Raw genomic sequence first — 18739 nt, 5'->3', positions numbered from 1 at the left:
TTTGGACTTAAACAAGTTTCACTTTCGCTACTAGTCAGGTCCACCCTCTGTTGTTTCCAGTACCCATCAAAGTCAGTTTCATTTTCCTGCAACGGAATGCCAATCAAACAGGTTCGAAAAGGATTATCCACCTGTTGCAAGCTCAAATAAAAATCTGACATCCCAGCTGTATTTGTCCACGTTACCCAAATATTTGTTCTGGGTGTAATGTGGAAAATCCCTTCACTACCTGCTATAAAACAAATCAAAATAAACATCGCCCACGTTTGACACATTGCCATTGTTTTAGCTCTCTTTTCCAGTTATCCTTGTGCACCTGCCAACTTCAAGGAACGTTTATTCCAACACCATAGCTCCCATCTACTACCTTATTGTTTTGCCTAATACATTGCAAAGCTAAGCGTTTACAAAGCTCAAAACTAATTTCCGCTAAAACTCTTTGCCCAAGATCTTCAATTAGGCTTAAAGCCCTAGAAAACTGCTGTTGTTCTCTAAAAACTCTAATCCGTCCTTCTGTACCAACAGCTAATCGCTGATATACTGACCTACCTACAAAATCAGACAACCAATCTGCTTCAGTAAAAGATAATCCAGTCAGCACACATGTGACATTTATACACACTTTCCCGATCATGCGCACGCGTGACTCTCCAAGTTCCCCTGTCACACCATGCACAATGTATAAAAACCCAAGGTCGACAGTTTAGACCATGTTTCGTACAAGCTGTGTCATGTTCTTCAAGCTGTTTTATGGTGAGCGGCTGTGTTCGAATAGCTGCATAAAATGACTGCAGATTCGGTAAAAGACAAAGAACTTCACTGTTTGCTGGATGTAGTGCCGTTAACAATGGCGTCAGGACCAAGTTCAATCGATGTTGGTGTCTCTGAAGTGCCTCGGGACACAGGGTTGGTGTCGTCATTCTTTGCGATCCATGGTTTCACCCACTTTGCGGGGACCCACTTGGGTGAATCACTACCTGTAGAAACACAAGCATAACCCCTTCCCCAAGTTAACAACTGCATAGGTCCCTCCCATTGCCCAGATTGAGGGGAATACAATTGCACTTGAATTTTTTGAAAAGAATAATCATGCTTGTTTGTTTGCATATGTATTCGCACAGGCGGTTCATCTTGCCCTCCACGTATTTTAAGCCAATTTAAACCAAATAATGTTTTTGCCAATATCTCATGAGGGGAACCCCCTGTCTCCCCCTGTTTTTTCAAAATAATAAGGTGATGTTTCAATATATGATGGGCGCGCCCAACGATTGCTTGCCCAGTAGAGTTGTGTAGTACTCCGTGGAGAAGCTGAATTCCCCAATGTTGTAAAAAGGCAGTGGTGAAGGCTGCCCGATATGCAGGACCATTATCAGTTTTAATTTTCTTTGGACACCCCATTACTGCAATCGCTTGCGTCCAATGTTGACGAGCTGCTACTGCCGAGGCAGAAGCATGAGCAGAGGCCCATATAAATGAGGAACAGGTATCCACTGACACATGTAAGTAGCAAAGACACCCAAAAGGCGGAAATACAGTGATATCAGTTTGCCAAACTTCCCGTGGCTGTAAGCCACGAGGATTCGCACCACCATCCTGTAGCGGTGTGAGAGTGGCACAGTCTGGACAAGCAGCCACTATCGCCCGTGCTTGGGTCTTAGGGATGTTAAATTCCTTGCATAATGCAGTTGCAGACTGGTGAAAAAAGGCATGAGATTTATAGGCTTCTTGAACAATGTTATCCATGTCTGCTAAAGCGGCAACCAACTGATCAGCTCGAGCGTTGCCTTCTACAAGACCTCCAGGGAGCCTAGTATGGCTCTTTATATGCATGATAAAAACCCGATGTGTACGACGATTAACAGTATTTCGTAAGTCGACAAAAGCCTGAAAAAGGGTGGGATCGTTTACATGTCCTAACAAGGCCCTTTCGATTCGTTGTACTACACCTGCCACATATAAAGAATCAGTCACAATGTTTAAATCTTGAATGTTCCAGCGGTTAAGCACAGCAATCACTGCTTTAAGCTCCAAAATCTGTACAGATGTATCGCAAACAAAGTGTTCTGATTGCCATATTCCATTCTCCTTCCAAACAAATCCTGCTGTTTTGGTCTTGCTGCTGGCATCTGTAAATACTGTTAAAGCCTGTAAAGGTTGTCAACTAATGACAGGAACAGCAGTCATTGTTAAAGCAGTTTTAAATAGTGGATGCTTTGGATAATGGTTGTCAGTTTGATAGGATTTGTTCATCACAGCCAGTGAGAAGGACATAGATGATTCACACATAGCCTGAATTAGGTCCAGTGTGTATGGCACAACTACTTGATCCGGTTCCTTTCCAGCAATAGATATTGCTCGCTGAACACCTTTTCGAATACTACTTGCTATCGCATCCACACGTGATGTTATTGTTTTATGTCCTCTGGCCGATAAAAATAACCATTCAATAATTCTGAGGGGATTAGACTGTTGTTCACACCATTGTCCTAAAAAAGCTGATACTTCTGACTCTGTATTATATACAAACAATTGTAATGCTTGAACGGGGTCAATATGAGCTGCAGAATTAACACTCAGTTTCAGGGAAATATTATCCAGGGCGTGTTTAGCTGACACTGTTAGAGACCTAGGTTCTTGAGGATTACAATTTCCTTGCAACAACTTAAATAAAGGCTGTAAATCTGTGTTAGTAATGCCACAAATACTGTGGATCCACTGAATATCTCCCACCAATTTCTGTAGATCATTTAATGTTTCTGTACTATTGATAGCTTCTGTGACCTAACAGTAGATTCAGTTAAAGTCATCCCTAGGTATTTCCATGGCTCAGTCTGTTGCACCTTTTCAGGGACCACGAGTCCCATTATATTTAGAGCTTCTATCAGTTCTTGAATCAATTCTTCAGAAATGGGGTTTTTTTGGCAAAGCAACAAATCATCCATATAGTGATACAAAATACAGTTGATATGATGTTCTCAAAAGGGTCGTAGAGCTAAATCCACATACCATTGACATATTGTGGGAGAATTTTTCATGCCCTGTGGTAACACTACCCAATGATATCTCTCAGAAGGTTTTGCTCTATTTGTAGAAGGGACAGAGAAGGCAAATTTTTCATAATCCTCCGGAAGTAAAGGTATTGTAAAAAAACAGTCTTTCAAATCAATAACCACAATGTCCCAGCCCTGAGGGAGCATGGATGGATTGGGTAATCCTGGCTGAAGTGCTCCCATGTCCTGCAGAACTGCATTAACTGCTCGCAGATCTTGTAACAGTCTCCATTTTCCAGACTTCTTTTTGATGGTAAACACAGGTGTATTCCACGGACTGGTAGAAGGGACAAGGTGTCCAGCATTCAATTGTTCTTGCACGAGATCCCTTAAATGAGTGAGCTTCTCAGTTGGTAGTGGCCATACAGGAGTATCAGTTAACCAGCTCAGTTTTAAAACAGGACGGGGCTCGCTCACTACAATGGCCGCCCCTAAAAAAAGGCATTTGTAATACACATCCCCACTGAGACAAGACATCTTGCCCTAATAACCAGAGTGTCGTATGCAGTACATATGGTTTCACTTGTGCTCTGAGACCTTCTTTGTTATCTATAATGGTAACAAAATGTGCACTTTGCTGTGTAGGGGATGCTCCTCCAATTCCTACAACCATGTTGGATGCCATAATCAAAGGCCAAGAAGATGGCCATGCAGCATATGGTATAATGGTGACATCAGCTCCAGTGTCAAGTGTGACTTGTTCAGAGCGGATCTTAACTCCATCATTCCCAAGTATTGTGACTATTCTCATAGGCTTATTGTTGGTGATCAATTGTGAAAAGGCAACAGTCACTGGTCCAGTAGACCCAAATCCTTGATCGCCTCTTTTGCGATCTTGACTCTTAATAACATGTGCTCGAAATGGAATTAATTGAGCAATATGGTCACCTTTATGCAATGTGGCTGGAGGGTTTAGAATTCTCACCATTATCCGAATTTGTCCAGTATAATCAGAATCAATTAATCCAGGAATAATCATAATTCCTTGCTTCAATGCCGAGGATCGTCCTATCAATAATGCACTAAGTCCATGTCCTAATGGTCGTGTAACTGCGGAAGGAACTACATGCACCGAATCATCTACTATCGTGATGTTGACTCCCACGGCCAAATCGAGGCCTGCACTTCTTCGGGTGGCTGCTGAAAGCTCGTCAAGGCAGCCGCCACTTGGGGGAATTTGAATGTCTTGGCACCCCCCGGAAAGGCGCTCTGTGAGGAGTTTCCTGGCAAGGGGCTCCCGTCTTTCTTGAATTTTGATCGACACTCGCTGGCCTTATGCCCAAATTTATCACATCGGTTACAGGTACCGGCAAATGGCGCTGTTATGGTAGCTTTCTTTGCCTGAGGACATTGTCGCTTAAAATGATCAGGTTTACCACATGAAAAACATCCTTCCTTTTTCCTAGCATTTTTAAGTCCAGAATCTCCTTTTCCCTGACTTGTAATAGGTCTTAAAGCTGCAGCAAGAGCTCTTGCGTGGATAGTAGCCTTTTCTTGCTCCTCCAATAATGGTGGCAATCGTGAACATGCCTCAACCATCTGTGTCAGGCTAGCACCTCGTGGGAGACTGTCAATCACTTGTTGGCATCTTTGATTTGCATTTTGATATGCCAAATCTTTCCCCACCGCTGTTTTAGCATCAGGTGTAAGATTAGGTGCAGTATCCAGTGCCTCTTTCAATCGATCAATAAATTGCATATATGGCTCATCTGGCTTTTGCTTCACTTGATGATAAAGTAGTCTCGGTTTTCCAATTTGAGGCAGCTCTTGAAGCGCCTCTAAGGCCAGTGCCTGAGAGTGTTGTGTTATACGAGGGTGCAAGGCTGCCTGTGCTGCTCCATTACAATACTGTCCTGTCCCCATAAGTTGATCAAGTGTAGCAAATCTTAAAGGATCATGTCCATCCAACTGATGGAGGTTGTTTACCATTGCAATCTTACATTTTTCCTGCCATCTATCTTTAAACATCTTAAAAGCAGTAGGGGGAAGAATAATCTCCAAAAGTGCTCTGATATCAGTCGGCACTAAATCTTGATTGCGAAAAAAAGATTGTATCACGGTCATAACTTGTTTATTATCATACCCAAAGTCCATGACTGTTCTTTGTAACTGATTCAGAGTCTTCCAGTCAAATGGATGCCACACCCGCTGGTTCCCTTGCACGACAACTGGCTTTGCAATGACACTAGGTGGCAGCATCTGCCCTTCTATAACTGCATGTTCAATCACCCCCTTCCATCTCTGCCCCACAGTATAATTAGGGTCCTGCGAGGGGGGCGGATCAGGCACGGGAGGACTGGATGCCGAAGAAGCGGCCTTGTTTTCATGTCCTTTTCTTTCGTCTTTACCCTGCAGACATCCAGCAACCCATTTTAATGGAGTCGTTGAACTAACTTCTCCTCCTCCCTTCTCTAACTCTTTATATTTTGCGTATGCTCTCCGTTCCTTTGATGTAAGCCCATTTCCAAATTTACTTCTCAGATAATTATCCGCCTCTTCTGGAGTCATCTCTCCGTCCTCTAACAACAGCATTACCCAAGCTCTGGCTCTTTTTTCCTTCTCTCTCAGTTTCTCCTCAGTAATCTGAGTCTCTTGTGGGGGTCTCTCAGAATTATTTTGCCCACCGGGCACACCCCTAGCTTCTGGCCCACAGACGCTCTCTTCAACTGCTTTCAAACCATCCCTTATGGCTTGATGAGCCTTTTTATATGCCTCACGAATAGCCTGTTTAGCTGACCCACAATCTAGCCATTGCATTTCATCCAAAAGGTCAGACACTGCTTTCTCTTGTTCTTTTAACAGACTAGCAAGCTGTTCAGAACGAGGTTTAGGATAGACTGCTCGAGATGACTCATCATCCACATCCATAGGGAGCAGCACTTTAACTGGGTCTACGGAATTCGACAAAGTATCAGGAGATGAACCAGGCAAAGGTGGGGCAGAGGGCATTGTTGGCGGCACCCAGGGTTCGATCTCAATCCTAGGACCTGCCCAAAATTCCCTTTCTGACACGGAACACACAACTTTAGAGGACGCAGGCACACCATCAAATAACAAGTTCTTTTCCTCCTTCTTTTTCTCCTCCTTGTCACTCTCCTTCCACTCAGCAGCAGCAATCGCATGAGCAGCAGCAGCAGCAACACAAGCTCGACCTTTCATTGCTTCCACTATCAATCGAACACTTCGATAAGTAGGTGCTAATTTTCTCGCTTCTTTGTTCCCTGCTTGAATCGATTCCAACAAATTAGTCCCAATAGATTTCCAAACTTCTTCATCATACAACTGATCAGTATTAGTGATTAATGTCCTACGTCTACACCAGAGAAGCAGAGTGGCTAAATCCCCTTCCTTGAGATCCACCTCTGTCTCCTCTGCGAGCTGCATCAAACTTCGAACTGCAGCCTTTTCTGTCACTGATGCAGCGAGCCCCATGCTGTCGGTATCTAAGCCCCTACTTTCCCGGCTTAGCGCGGATCTGCTCCTGCCTCTCTTGGGCAGCCCAGCTTACCTCCAGTAACGCCGGCTGACAGCCCCCGCCTTCCTCCGGCTTCTGTTCAGATGATTCTATCAGAATCAGCAACGATTCTATCACGTCGTAAATCACGTCGATAGTAAATCACATCGGCTCCAAACGGACAGTTCACCTGATCACGTCGGTAGCAGATCACGTCGGTAGCAGATCACGTCGGGGTCACCAAAATGCCGGGGTCCTTACTTCTCCATGCGAGAACAGGAATGACACAACACCAATATGATGATCAGATCGTCCATTTATTTCCCAATCCTGGTTACATTTATACTCTACTAAGTTCCGTACACGCACTCATCTATCTTCTAATAGGCTACAGGTTATCTGCACGTGCTATTCATGCGCCTCTACAAGCATTTGCATTGGTTAATTGCAATTAGTACGTAAAGCCCAAAACTTGCCAAAAACTCCCTTGTCTCATACCCTGTTTTGCTCAGACTTGTGTGCTTTTGCTGACCACAGATGTTTCTCATCTGCTATCTTGTGTGTTTTTGCCAGACTTATTTTGCTGGCCTTGTCTTCGTCCTTGCATTCTTCTGCCTGCACTAACTTCCCTCCAGCGCAGCCCAGACTCCTACAGGTGTTTATTTCCCCTCAAGTAGGGCTCTTTTCAATAGCAAAGTAACCAGGACTTCATAGGCTGAATTCTCATGGTCTGTCGAGACTCTTGAGAACTGATTCTCTGGCTTCTTTGGGATCATAAAACAATCAGGCTGATAGTTACTGTAGGTGGTCCTGAGTCTGGCAAACAGATGTTTCACTGAATGCAAGCACCACTCTCCTATACAGCACCTAGATCCAAAGAACTGATTTATATTTGTTACTAAATTGCACTTCTGCCAGAATCAAGGATGCCTTGTTAGATTAAGCATATCACTAGTCTGGTAAACTTTATAGTAAAGTACAATTAAGTGAAAAATTAAAAAAAAACCCCACATTGCTTTGTGTACAAAACTATTTGTAGAACCAGCACTTTACTTATCTGCTTTAAGTAAACTGCATTCTTACATGCTGCCAGTATTCAGCTAACTCATCTGCACATTAACAACTGCAAGGTTTCTGGAAAATACTCAAACTGTGCAAATATGATAATTTGCTTTTCTTTACACACAGAAAAGAAAAAAAGCAAAGCCAACACATTATTCTCTTGCCTTCAGCTTTCCCTAGTCTAAGCAAAAGCGGAAGATGTATAGCACATAGCAGGACTGGCCCCTTTTCACTCATTACCAAGCTGGGAATGCCCTAGTCACAGTGCTAAAGAGTGTCCCTTTGCAGATAGGGAAAACTTTTAGCAGGTAGCTACTCTTACATGAAAAATTCTATGAAAAGCAAAAGTACAATCAAATCTGGCAAATTAGTAAGTGGAGCAAGTGGACATTCTAATGGCATGTGGATGTGATTGTTGTAGGTTATCCACTTATGAAATAAAAAGATGAGAAAGCAAAAACATTAAAGGTACACTTTTCTGTATTTTTTTCTCTATTAATGAAGACTGCAAAACACAGAGTAAGTAGCTTGTTGTACATTCCCCAGCTGTAAGCTTTGATTCACAAACTCTGATTCTAGCACCGACACTGTGACTGTTAGCATGCAAACACACATGCAACAAAACCAACTTTGCTTTCGGTACTGCTGCTCTAGCTCGGGTACAGGACCTGCTTGATCTGGTGCTGTACCTCAACAGGCAGAGTCTGCTTACTACCACAACCCATCCAGTTCCCAGAGTCCAGGGCTTTCACCTGAAATACAACTTCCTACATTCAGAGATGTTTAATGACGTGAACCTTCCTTGACTACTTTCCTTTCAGCACACGACTTGCTTTGATAACTGTCTCCAACCTGCTGCACATTATTGGTGCTAACACAGTAACAGTCACTTTCCTCTTGAGAGCTCAGATTTTGTTCACAGGTGTGGTGATTTCAAACAAAAAATGTCAAAAGTGTGTGTGTACAGGAAACATTAGAAATTACACAAACATGGAACAGAAGAATATGATAAAGCAAGCCATGAACGTTAGAGGAAAAAAGAGAAAGAGGAAAGATCCAAAGAGACAAATTCAGCAGGACGTGTTAAACCTATATTTTTTAATTGATTTCTGAGACAGCATGAAAGGAGGGAATGCAAAACAAGCAGCAAGAGAGAAGAAATCCTGCCAGTTAAAAAGGCTACTGTGGGAATTTGAGAGGCAAGAATAGCAGATCATGGCCTGGTCATGTCTTTCTTTTTAAGCATGGACCCCAAAATTAAACCTTTTCTTGAAATTATATTATACTTTGACAGATTTTTAAAATAAGACACAAAAAGTATGCAACTTTCTATGAAACAGAATTAAAAGTTCACCTTGAAATGTCAATATTCATTTTTCATCATTAAAAGAATCAAGGTGTGCTTTCTGTTTCAAATCTTTTATGACTTGGGGACTACCTGTCTGAATTGGTGAAATTGAATGTTGTCTGCAATACAAGTATCTGAAGTGAAAGCAGAGTGAAGAAGCAGCAAATTTACAGCTATAGTCTGGAAGGCACATGGTCCAAATGTTATGAAAAACTAATGAAAGAAACATTTTCAGAAAAGCAGACTTGTAAACATTCTTACAAAAGGACCAAAGTCTGAAAGAGAAGAAAAGTTATTTCTATTGTGGTTTTGACTTCTCAGAGTTTATTTGTCAAGGTATGGAATTCTTTCCATGCAGTTTATGTAAACATGTAAAACCTAGCACAGATCCTCAGAAAACGAGTCTGGATTCTGTATTCTTGTTTTTATTCATGCTCTCTTTTCTTTCCAAGCATTGTTCTTCCTCCACACCCTGCAGTGTTTTAGGTCAGGACAGACTAAACTCACCCAGTAATTACCATGCAATAATTGGATCTGCATGAAGGAGTTTGGATATTTATTGCCTCCATGAAGGACTGATTAATAATGCAAAGAAGAGTACAAAGTTACAAAGAGTGCCTATTTCTACTACTGAGGGTTGTTGGCAGGCAAGAGGTGCTGCACGTGGTGGGTTTAGCCATGTGAGCTTGGTCCCTGCTGTCCCTGGAAGTCCCCAAAGCCAGGCGTCCCCAGCAGTAGAGTCATGCTGCTCTGCTCTGGGCTGGGGTGGATGAATTTTACGAGGTGGATGGCATAGAATCATAGAATTGTTTAGGTTGGAAAAGACCTTTACGATCTTCCAGACTGTTTTATCTTTACGGGCTGCTGGGCTGCCCTGAGTTCTTTCTGGTTGATTGGTGTAGTGAGGTGCTGGGCAATAATCTTGTATAATTTAGTTGAGTTACTGGACAAATAAAATTTCGTTTTGCTGCTTCTTTCAATTGCATGTATTTTTTGTAACTCCTGCCTAATTGCTTTATCTAACATATATAAAACCCCCAACAACTACATAGCAACATACCAAAAGTCCAGCTGTGGGCATCTGACATCAGTCCAATTGAGTGATGCCAGCTCAGGAGGCTGGCACACCCCTATCCCCAATTATCAGGAATCAACCCTAACGTGTAAATGAAAATGGAGATTTGTTAATTAAAATGGAGATGATTTCAGACAGTTCCAGAAAATGTTGTATCTTCTTTCAGGAGCCCCCACATTCTCTGATATTTTGTCTTTAAGTCAGGGATCTGAGTGCCCGCTTACTTACCCACATTGCTTTCTTGAGATGAACTGCGAAGCCTATGTGCACAACTACTAAAAATGCCAATGGGCTGTAATTAGAAAGATTACTGTAGCTTTAGTTTAGTTACAAGCTCTCTATTCTGCAAAACGACTAGCCGGCTTTGTGTTGGGTTGGTAACTATGGCTCTGTGAGCCAAGGAGAGGCAATGGAAGGGGCCCAGTTACTGGTCACATGCAGGGGCCTTGCTAAAGGTAACAGCATTTGCATTAAATACGAGGCGCCATGATCCTGATTTGTCTCTGCAGCACGGTGGCATCTGACCGTGCCTACACCTGAAATCATAGAATTGTCTTAAATACAACAATGTTAACAGGTGGTCTGGCAGGTTGAGCTGGCGAAGACCAGCTGTGTCTGCCCTCGCCAGTCTGGAGTAAGCTGGAGATCCTGACGTTCACCATAACCGACCCCTGATGCCGACAGCCACAGTTTGTGGCGGCTGCTGACTGCCGGCAGTGCCCCAGCTCCAGCTGCCCAACCCGGAGGGCTGATCCTGCTCCGGGAAACAACCACCCGTCCGGCCTCTGCCCGTGCCGCTACCCCAGGCCGGGCCCTGTCGCCGCAGCCCCGCCCGGGGACTGCAGCTCCCGGCAGGCACCGCGCCACCTCGCCGCCTGAAGACTACACCTCCCAGCGTGCCTCGCGCGGGCAAGACTACAACTCCCGGCACGCATCGCGGCGCTTTGCGCCCCCCCGCCCGGACTCCATCTCCCAGCGTGCTGCGGGCCCGCAAGGCATGTCGGGACGGGCGGGGGCGGGGCTCCGGCGGAGGTCGCAGCCCGCCGCCTTCCACGTGGTGCGCTGCCCGCCGCGCCCGGGGCCGGGGAGGTGTCCGCAGTTTGCGACGTTTCTTTGCGGCAGTGCGGCCAGGCGCGGTTGCCGTATTCCGCCCGGGAGACCGGCTGTTGTGCCGCTAGCTGGCGGGGTGGGGAGGGAGCAGCCGGAGGACGGGGCTCGGGAGGGAAGGGAGCAGTCCCGCCGCCGCCCGCCCGCCCCTGGATGGTCCGCGGGGCGGCTCGGGGGCCTCCTCCTCCTCCTCCTGCTGCTGCTGCTGCTGCTGCCGCCCGGTCGCGGCGGGGCGGGGCGCGGCGGGGTGCGCGGCTGTTGGGGGCGGCTCGGCGCGGCGCGGCTCGGGGCGGCGCGGCGGGCGCTGAAGATGGACTATGACTTCAAGGTGAAGCTGACCGGGGAGCGCGAGCGGGTGGAGGACCTCTTCGAGTACGAGGGCTGCAAGGTGGGCAGGGGCACCTACGGGCACGTCTACAAAGCCAAGCGGAAGGACGGGTGAGTGAGGAGCGGGGCTCCCCCGGACCCCGCCGCGGGCTCTCTGCGCCCCCTGGCCCCTCCCGGCCCGCCGCCCGCGCTGCCTGCTCCGGCCGCCCTGCCCTGCGCCCACCGCCTCCTGCCCCACGGGCCCTTGCGTCCCCCTCGGCCCCCCACGTTAATGCCGCCCATTCTCCGGCCCTGCCCTATCTTCTTTCTCTCTCGGTGTCGTGGCTTCTGCTGCCGCCCGGTTAAACCCCGCGTTTTGCCGTCCGGACTGTGCTTGGGTCGCCGTAGGGCACTCGGAGCGTTCCCATCCCCTCAGCGAAATGCTGGAGTCTTGTTTCGGTACGGTTAGGTTTTGGAGAAAAAAATATGTAGTGGAGGAAAACGCTTAAGTGAACAGGTTTTCATTTTGAATACGTGAGTAGCCACTTACAACGTTCAACCCGACCATCAGCTTCGTAGAACAGGGTTTGATTATTTTTTTTTCTAATAATGCTTTTTTGTCTGATTTATTACTTGTAGTCACCATTTTGGTTATTCTTGCTGGCTGCTTCAGGAACCAAAGTCTGCTGGTCCTTTCGGGGCTTTAGAATGCCTTAAAAGAGCTTTACATGTGACCAGTTCTTGGTACAGACCTGAGTAAATTAATTTCTTTGCATAAATATTTTAAAGAAGGATCTAGCAAACTGTCATTTACGTTTCCTTCGTCCATGACATGGCATCACTTGCTGAACAGCAGAACAATAGGAAGTAGGGAGCAGAAGGAGGAGAGGCATGGGCTGTTCTTGTAACAGGTCCTAAATTTTAAATTATATTCATTCTTTCTCTTGCAGTCTCCTCATAGTGGTGCTCTGTATGTTGTTGTTCAAATAACATGCATTTTAAAAGTCTGGGTGTTATTTTCACATTTGATAAATAAAAAACTTTTAAAGCAGGCTGTGGTCAGTTATGGCTGAAACATGATCTGTTTCTGTTTACATAAGCTTTAATTCTAGAAATGCTTTAGCCATTACCTACAGAACGGTGTAATGGGACTGGTCACACCTTGTCTGTGTTTTAAACATGCTGGTATTAATTGCGGCACAGTTACTTCAGCATGAATTTTGTCTGCTGGTATGAGTCAGCTAACTACTTCTCAGATTTTACATTTGGATTCTTCAAAGTGTTCATAGGAGGAATTCTTATCTTGCCTGAATTCTTTTTTTTCTGTGAGGGGAAGAGGAATATACTGTCATCAGTGTGATAAGCTATTGCCTCAAGTCTCCTTACATGCAGGTAGTAACTTTGCTGGTACAGCCAGCCCTCGTTTCAGTGCTGATACACACCTGCAATATGAAAAATAGATTGAGGTACTGAAAAATATGACTACATTTCTAATATTCGTGTCAGGCTCTGCGCAGCTGTTCAGCATGTTGGACTGCAGCAGCGTGTAGGGAATTCAGCATGTGACACTGGTGGAGCATATATTCAAACACATTTTTGGTGAAATCATCAGGCTGCTTGATTGTGTTCGGGAAAGTGTACTGATGGTAGTGTATTTTGAGTAATTTCAGAGAAATGGAATCGTGTGGTTTAAAAATAGGTAGTTACTCAAGGGTGACTTTAGAATTTCCTTACAGTTCTTGAGCGTGTATGATTTTAAATCCTCTCTCCTCTTGGTGAGGGCAGAAATCAAGATATGGTATTTGATAAAAGTTTGAAAAAAAGGGTGAGCAATGTATATTGTCTCCTTTTTTTCTTTCTTTCTTGTTCATTTAGTGCCTCCGTTCCCTTCCCTTTCCCTAATACTTCTGATTTTCCTTCCAGATTTCTGCAAACTTTATCTTTTAAATATGCTGTGTAATTGCCCTTGGACAATCACTGAAATATGTAAAATGAAACATCTATAGATGTTCTGGTGGCTTACAGTACACTTGTACATATGTGATATTAAATTAGATGGACGGAATTAGACTTAAAGGTTCCATTTACCCCTTTATCCAAAGGAATCAATTAAATTGCAAAAGCAAATGTGTAGTAACATTTTGTTTTCCTGAAGCTATAGTAATCTATGGCTGGATGTTATATTTTGCAGTGGGGACTGTATGAAACAGAATTTAATGTTTGTACATTGTAATATGCAAATATTTCAAAAAAATTCTTACATTGTTTCAGTGTTCCCCAAATGGTACATACTGATGGATGAACCTGCTTCTTGAGTTGTTTGTAGTATACAGCTCAAACTTTCTTTACATATGAAGTTGTTTGCTATCTTTTAGTTAATTTTCTTATTTTTTCCCTTGACCTTATAAGTTTAAAGCAAACTTTGTTACATGATTCTAATTTTTCTTTTAAATGGCACAAATCTTTGTCTATTAATGTACCTCATGATTTTTAAAGTACTTCGGAGAATGGGCTGCAGGACTGTAAATGTTTTGTTAAAAATATTGGAGCAGGTTTTTCTTAAATAACATCTTCTATATATGAATGTCTAATGAAGAAGCACTGAAAAGAACTAAACTTTAATAATTCAGTTTGTGCAAATGTATGTTCAAAGCCCTTGCTAATAAAAATCCACTTTAAGAGTAGTAGGAGCTAGTGTCCACAGTACAACTGCGGTCTTCACCTCTTTTTTTTGGATTGCTTTTACAGCTGCCTCTGAGGTGCAGTACGACAATTCAAAACTAGATAGCAGTTGTGTCTCCTAATTGTAGGAAGTTAATTGTATTGAACTACACAGGAACGTTTTGAAGGACAGTCTTATAGGAATCTTGATGGAGTGAGAATCCTTCTAGTGAGTGAAAGAGATGTTCTGTAGTATGTGCTTTAGTGACCTGCTGAGGGTGTAAGCTGGGTTTCATGCTGTGCTTCAACAAAAAAGCCAGTCCAGCCCTGTGGTGCCCTTTGCCGTAAGGTGAGGCTTGGCGTCTCGAGTGGGCCATCTTAGAGGATCACCAGGTATGGCTTCACGGAGGTTTTCTTACATATTTGCTGCCAAACTTGACCCAGTTGATGATCAAGTTAGCTGAATAACAATGTCAAGCGTTGCAGCTGAACTCTACCTGGTACATTGCCTGCAGCAAAATTGCATTCTGTTCTCAAGTTTTTATTTTAATCCCTCTTATTTTTAAGTCTGTGATGTCAGTGGTTGAATCTTACTGGCTTTTTGTTGAATGGTGCTTTTTCATCAGTGCAGTACCAGCAGTGGGCTCTAAAACCTGCTTAGAACAAACTCTGTGTGAATTGATGGGGTTTATTTTTATAGCAGAAAGGTGTACAAGAAGGCAGCTTAATGGCAGACACTGGGAAGGGAATGCAGGCATGGCATGTTGAATGTCAGTCTTCAGATAAAGAAATTGTTACTCGTGTCTAGTGGTGGTAGGATAGTTTACTTTTTTTGTCCAGAAAATCTCAGTTATTTCCTGCATAAAAGCTGCTTTGCGTGCCGTTTGGGTGCTCCCTCCAGAACATCACTCAACCCAGATATTAAACCCACCTATTTGACTTATGCTGGACTTGGAAAATATGCCAGCAGGTTTTAGTCTGTTGGACTAAGGTACAGATTTGATTTAAAAAAAAAATATATATATTTTTTTAATTGACTGGATCAGGCTTTTTCAAAGCTGATTAGGAACTGAGTGCCGGGTCTGGGCAGAGGGAGGTGGCAGGACAGCGGGGGCTACTTGTGCCAGCCTGGCTGCCCGTTTCATGTAGCACACTAGGTACATGCTCCCCTGGAGCTGGCAGCATGTGCTGGTTGTGTGCGGATGCCAGACTGGTACCCAGTGTTAATGGAATTGATCTTGTACTGCTTTTTTTTTGTTTGCTCTCCTCTCCCTTCTGTTTTTGTGATACAGCTATAGTCGGAAGTCTGAGAGAAGCCTATTCTGTGGAGCAAGGCTGTCTGTTTCAGTGGCAATTTGGAGTGTTTCCAGATATTAATTTTTCCTGTTTATCGGATGTGGTTTGGATGGGAATAAGAAACTGTTGAATGTCACTCTTAGGCAGTATCTAACTTTTTAATTACGACAGCAAAAAATGATATAATTTAAGATCTCGAGCTATAGTAACATCCCCTGGTGCTTTATTGGAAGCTATTCTTAATCTCTCAGAAAGCAGCTTACGTGGTGAGCCTCTGCCGGTGGGGAACCACCAGTAAGCAAGCTAGTGCTCTCCTAGTCACTCTCAGGAACTGCAAGAGGTGATGTAGGTCCCAAACACAAGTGCAGCTGGAGGTTATTTTTTGTTTTTATTTCAGCTACCATAGTTCTGTGTTGGAAGTATTGCTGTAGGTGGAGGGACAGATTCTTTCGTTTGGACATACTGACACATTTTGAAACACAATTGAAACAAAATAATAATGCTTGCATGCTTTAAACAATCTATATCCACTTTTTTTCCTTGAGGGTCTGTATGAGTTGCGTAGGAAACAATGGTGGAAAACTAGTGGATGTCCACTAAACTACTGGCTTGCTTGATCTCTAATACAGTATGTCATAGTTTCTACTTACCGGTTAAATGGATATTGCAAGAATGATGATGAATCTCTCAAAAACTTCTGTATAAAGAGAAACTGAAGAGATTGAGTATTTCCCTTTGGGGGGATAAAAAAAAAAAAAAAGAGAAGGCAGAATATGTTTAAGTTAGATAAAATAATGGTTTGGGTAATGTATAAGATGCTGGTGCTATTCTTGTTTCAGAGTATTTGAAGAGGGAGACATGGAATTTTTTGGGTGAACAATAAGGAACTGTTTTAATACAGTGTAGATAAACTGCATAACCTGTTGTCAAAGGAAGAAGATAAGTGAAGAGCTTAGTGTCTGTTTTGTAATGTTATCAAAAATAGTCACTTCTGACTAACTTGTAACAAGTTGGATGCTCTTCAGCTTTAGAAGTTAGGCTACTCTGTTAGAGATCAGGCCAAGCTCTGCAGTGCATGCAGAAGAGCCTACCTTCGTCTACTTTAGAAATTTTGACTTTTTTTTTTTCAAAACACTTGACCCTTCATAAGGATGTTACGAGGTTAGCTCCAGTTTGTTTGTATTTATGAGTATGCATTGACTGAGTTACGTCACATCATAGATAATTTATTTTGTCAATGTTTATATCAAACTGATTTAGTGAGAGGTACATTGAGTTTGGGAGTGCCACAACTAGAAGTGGTGAGTCCAGTGAGAAATATTACTTGGCAAGAAGTGAAACAACATGTCTGGAAGTTCTATATCAAGCCTTTGCAGGAATTGTATCATGAACTTCATGCTGTTAGTTTTCACTACAAACTTGCAAACAACTCTTGTTATCTCGCAGTTTAATTGACATGAGGATTTGGTGGTTTTTTTTTTTTTGGCTGAATCTTCATGTGTGTTGATTTTAACTGTTTTGAACTGAAGCAGTTGGTGCAGATTACAGGCAGGCGGTGAGAGCCGTGGAGTCAGCATGCAAGCCTTTGGCTTCTCACTCCTGTCAACAATAGTGTGGAATTTCTAAATGCCGCAGACTTTATGTATGTAATATGTGGTATTATCTTCTTAAAATACATGCCCTGAGTCTCTTTTGGATCCATTACCATAGTAGTTAGAAAGTTCCTAATTAAACTGTATCTACATAATGAGGTATGCATGCTGTATTGGATGAAGTCTTGTTCTCTTTAATTTTTCTGGTAAACCACTCATATAAGTGTCTTCCCATCTGCTTCCTTCCCTTCTCACCTGGTTAGGTGGCTCCAAGCTTTATAGGTTTTTAAGGGCGTGCGATTGAGTGAGTCCTCCTGTGGCCCTTGGACTTCATTTGGTGTGATCTTTCGTTATCTTGTCACAGATGTGTTGATAGCCTGCAGCAAAGATGAGTTAGTGTTTCATTCTTACTTGAAGCCTTTGACAAGTGCAGAGAGGAGGGTGTGAGAATAGTGTTGCAAAACACCAGTGTTTTTTCTATCTGCTTTTATTATGGATTTATAAATTAGAATAATATATGTAAATAATGGGGGCATGTACTGCTGTGCTTGATTTCTTGTGAGGGAGTAGGGGATAGTGTGTGAGGGCACTGATTGTAGAGAAAGTGGATGTCATCAGAGGATGCTGCTTTTGGCCAAATGACAGTGAGGTAGTCTGTTCACTCTAGCTCTTGGGTATTCTTTGGTTCTTCTGTTTTAAAGTCTTTTCAAAGCTTTTTTTTTTTTAAAAAAAAAAACCCAACAACAACAAAACAACAGAAATGTCCTTTATTACCACTTAAATCTGAAGAGCTGTAATTTGCAGGCTGTTGTAGCAGAAACTGAAAAATCTCTTGTTTCTTAAGAACAGACTTCTAGTTATGCTGAAATTTGGAAACTACAGTGGCAATATAACGAAGGTACAGTGGCTTGAATTTGTGTATGGCAAGGTTGTACTCCAACAGTATGCAACAGCAGCCAACGTGGTGATATGCACTTTACAAGACCTACAAGTTACAGCTCAGATGTGTCCATTTTGGCATTAAAATGTGATTGTTGTGCCAGTGAGTATCAAAATGATTATAAAAATGTGGCTCTTGATTGAATTTCTTGACTTATAAGTCATTCATTGCTGTGCCTAAAATAGTGATAGAAGTAGATCATTCTGAATAGCTAGTTAATACCAAGATGCTGCCATCTTCCACCGAAGTAATTTTCCACAGACAAGCAGTGGGACAATGAGAAGCAGGACATCAGTTGCAAATGTCTGGGTCGTGATTATACGGGATGGAGACTGGGTTGCTGTAGTTAAATGAACTGAACATGTGAGGCAGCGCACAGGCTGCTGGCGTGGACTGTGTGTTCCCACCCCTGCTGTGGTTAACATTGTTAGGTGCAGCTCCAGTTCCAGAAGGGTATAGTCTCCTTTCATCATCTTTTATTTGGATTTAAACATAAAATTAGTTTAGTGAGGACTGGAAACCAGAATCATGAGTATAGGTCTGAACCACAGACAACCAGTATCTTCTTTTTTAGCAGAAATGCTGGGCTCCAGCCCCAAAAGGAGACATCTCGTGCATTTCATAGGATTTTCTTTGTTCTGTCCTGACAAAATGAGTGCTATCTTCAGTCTTTACCGTTTGCCTGGTGTGTTGCTATTTTTGTCTTAGAATAAAATGTTTGCCATTTCTCTATTTTTGCTGTACAGCCTGTCTTGCAAGCTTGGCTCTGGTTCTTAATTTCAGAGGATAATCCTTTCATTTCAAAGTGTGATGTTAATCTGAATTTTCCTACAAGAGTCTGTAATAAG

At 43.2% G+C, this 18739-nt stretch overlaps 1 protein-coding gene across 12 annotated transcripts in view; it reads left to right on the top strand.

The window, feature by feature from the left end:
• Window positions 1-11343: 11343 nt before the first annotated feature.
• CDK8 (cyclin dependent kinase 8) overlaps window positions 11344-18739 on the top strand; it is a 90362-nt gene continuing 82966 nt past the window's right edge. For 6 of the 12 annotated variants that reach the window (XM_074859950.1, XM_074859944.1, XM_074859943.1 and 3 more), the window contains exon 1: window positions 11451-11534. Coding sequence is in view for 4 of the 12 variants with exons in the window: in XM_074859947.1 (XP_074716048.1) it covers window positions 11407-11534 (128 nt within the window). In the remaining 8 variants the exon portion in view is untranslated. Of the gene's footprint in view, window positions 11535-18739 lie in introns of all 12 variants that reach the window. The other 6 variants (XM_074859947.1, XM_074859948.1, XM_074859940.1 and 3 more) reach the window with 3 other exon arrangements.

Source organism: Strix uralensis, chromosome 2 (assembly GCF_047716275.1).
Source record: "Strix uralensis isolate ZFMK-TIS-50842 chromosome 2, bStrUra1, whole genome shotgun sequence".
Taxonomy (NCBI): domain Eukaryota; kingdom Metazoa; phylum Chordata; class Aves; order Strigiformes; family Strigidae; genus Strix; species Strix uralensis.
The sequence above is the reverse complement of the archived record's forward strand: the minus strand, read 5'-3'. Positions and strand labels throughout refer to the sequence as shown.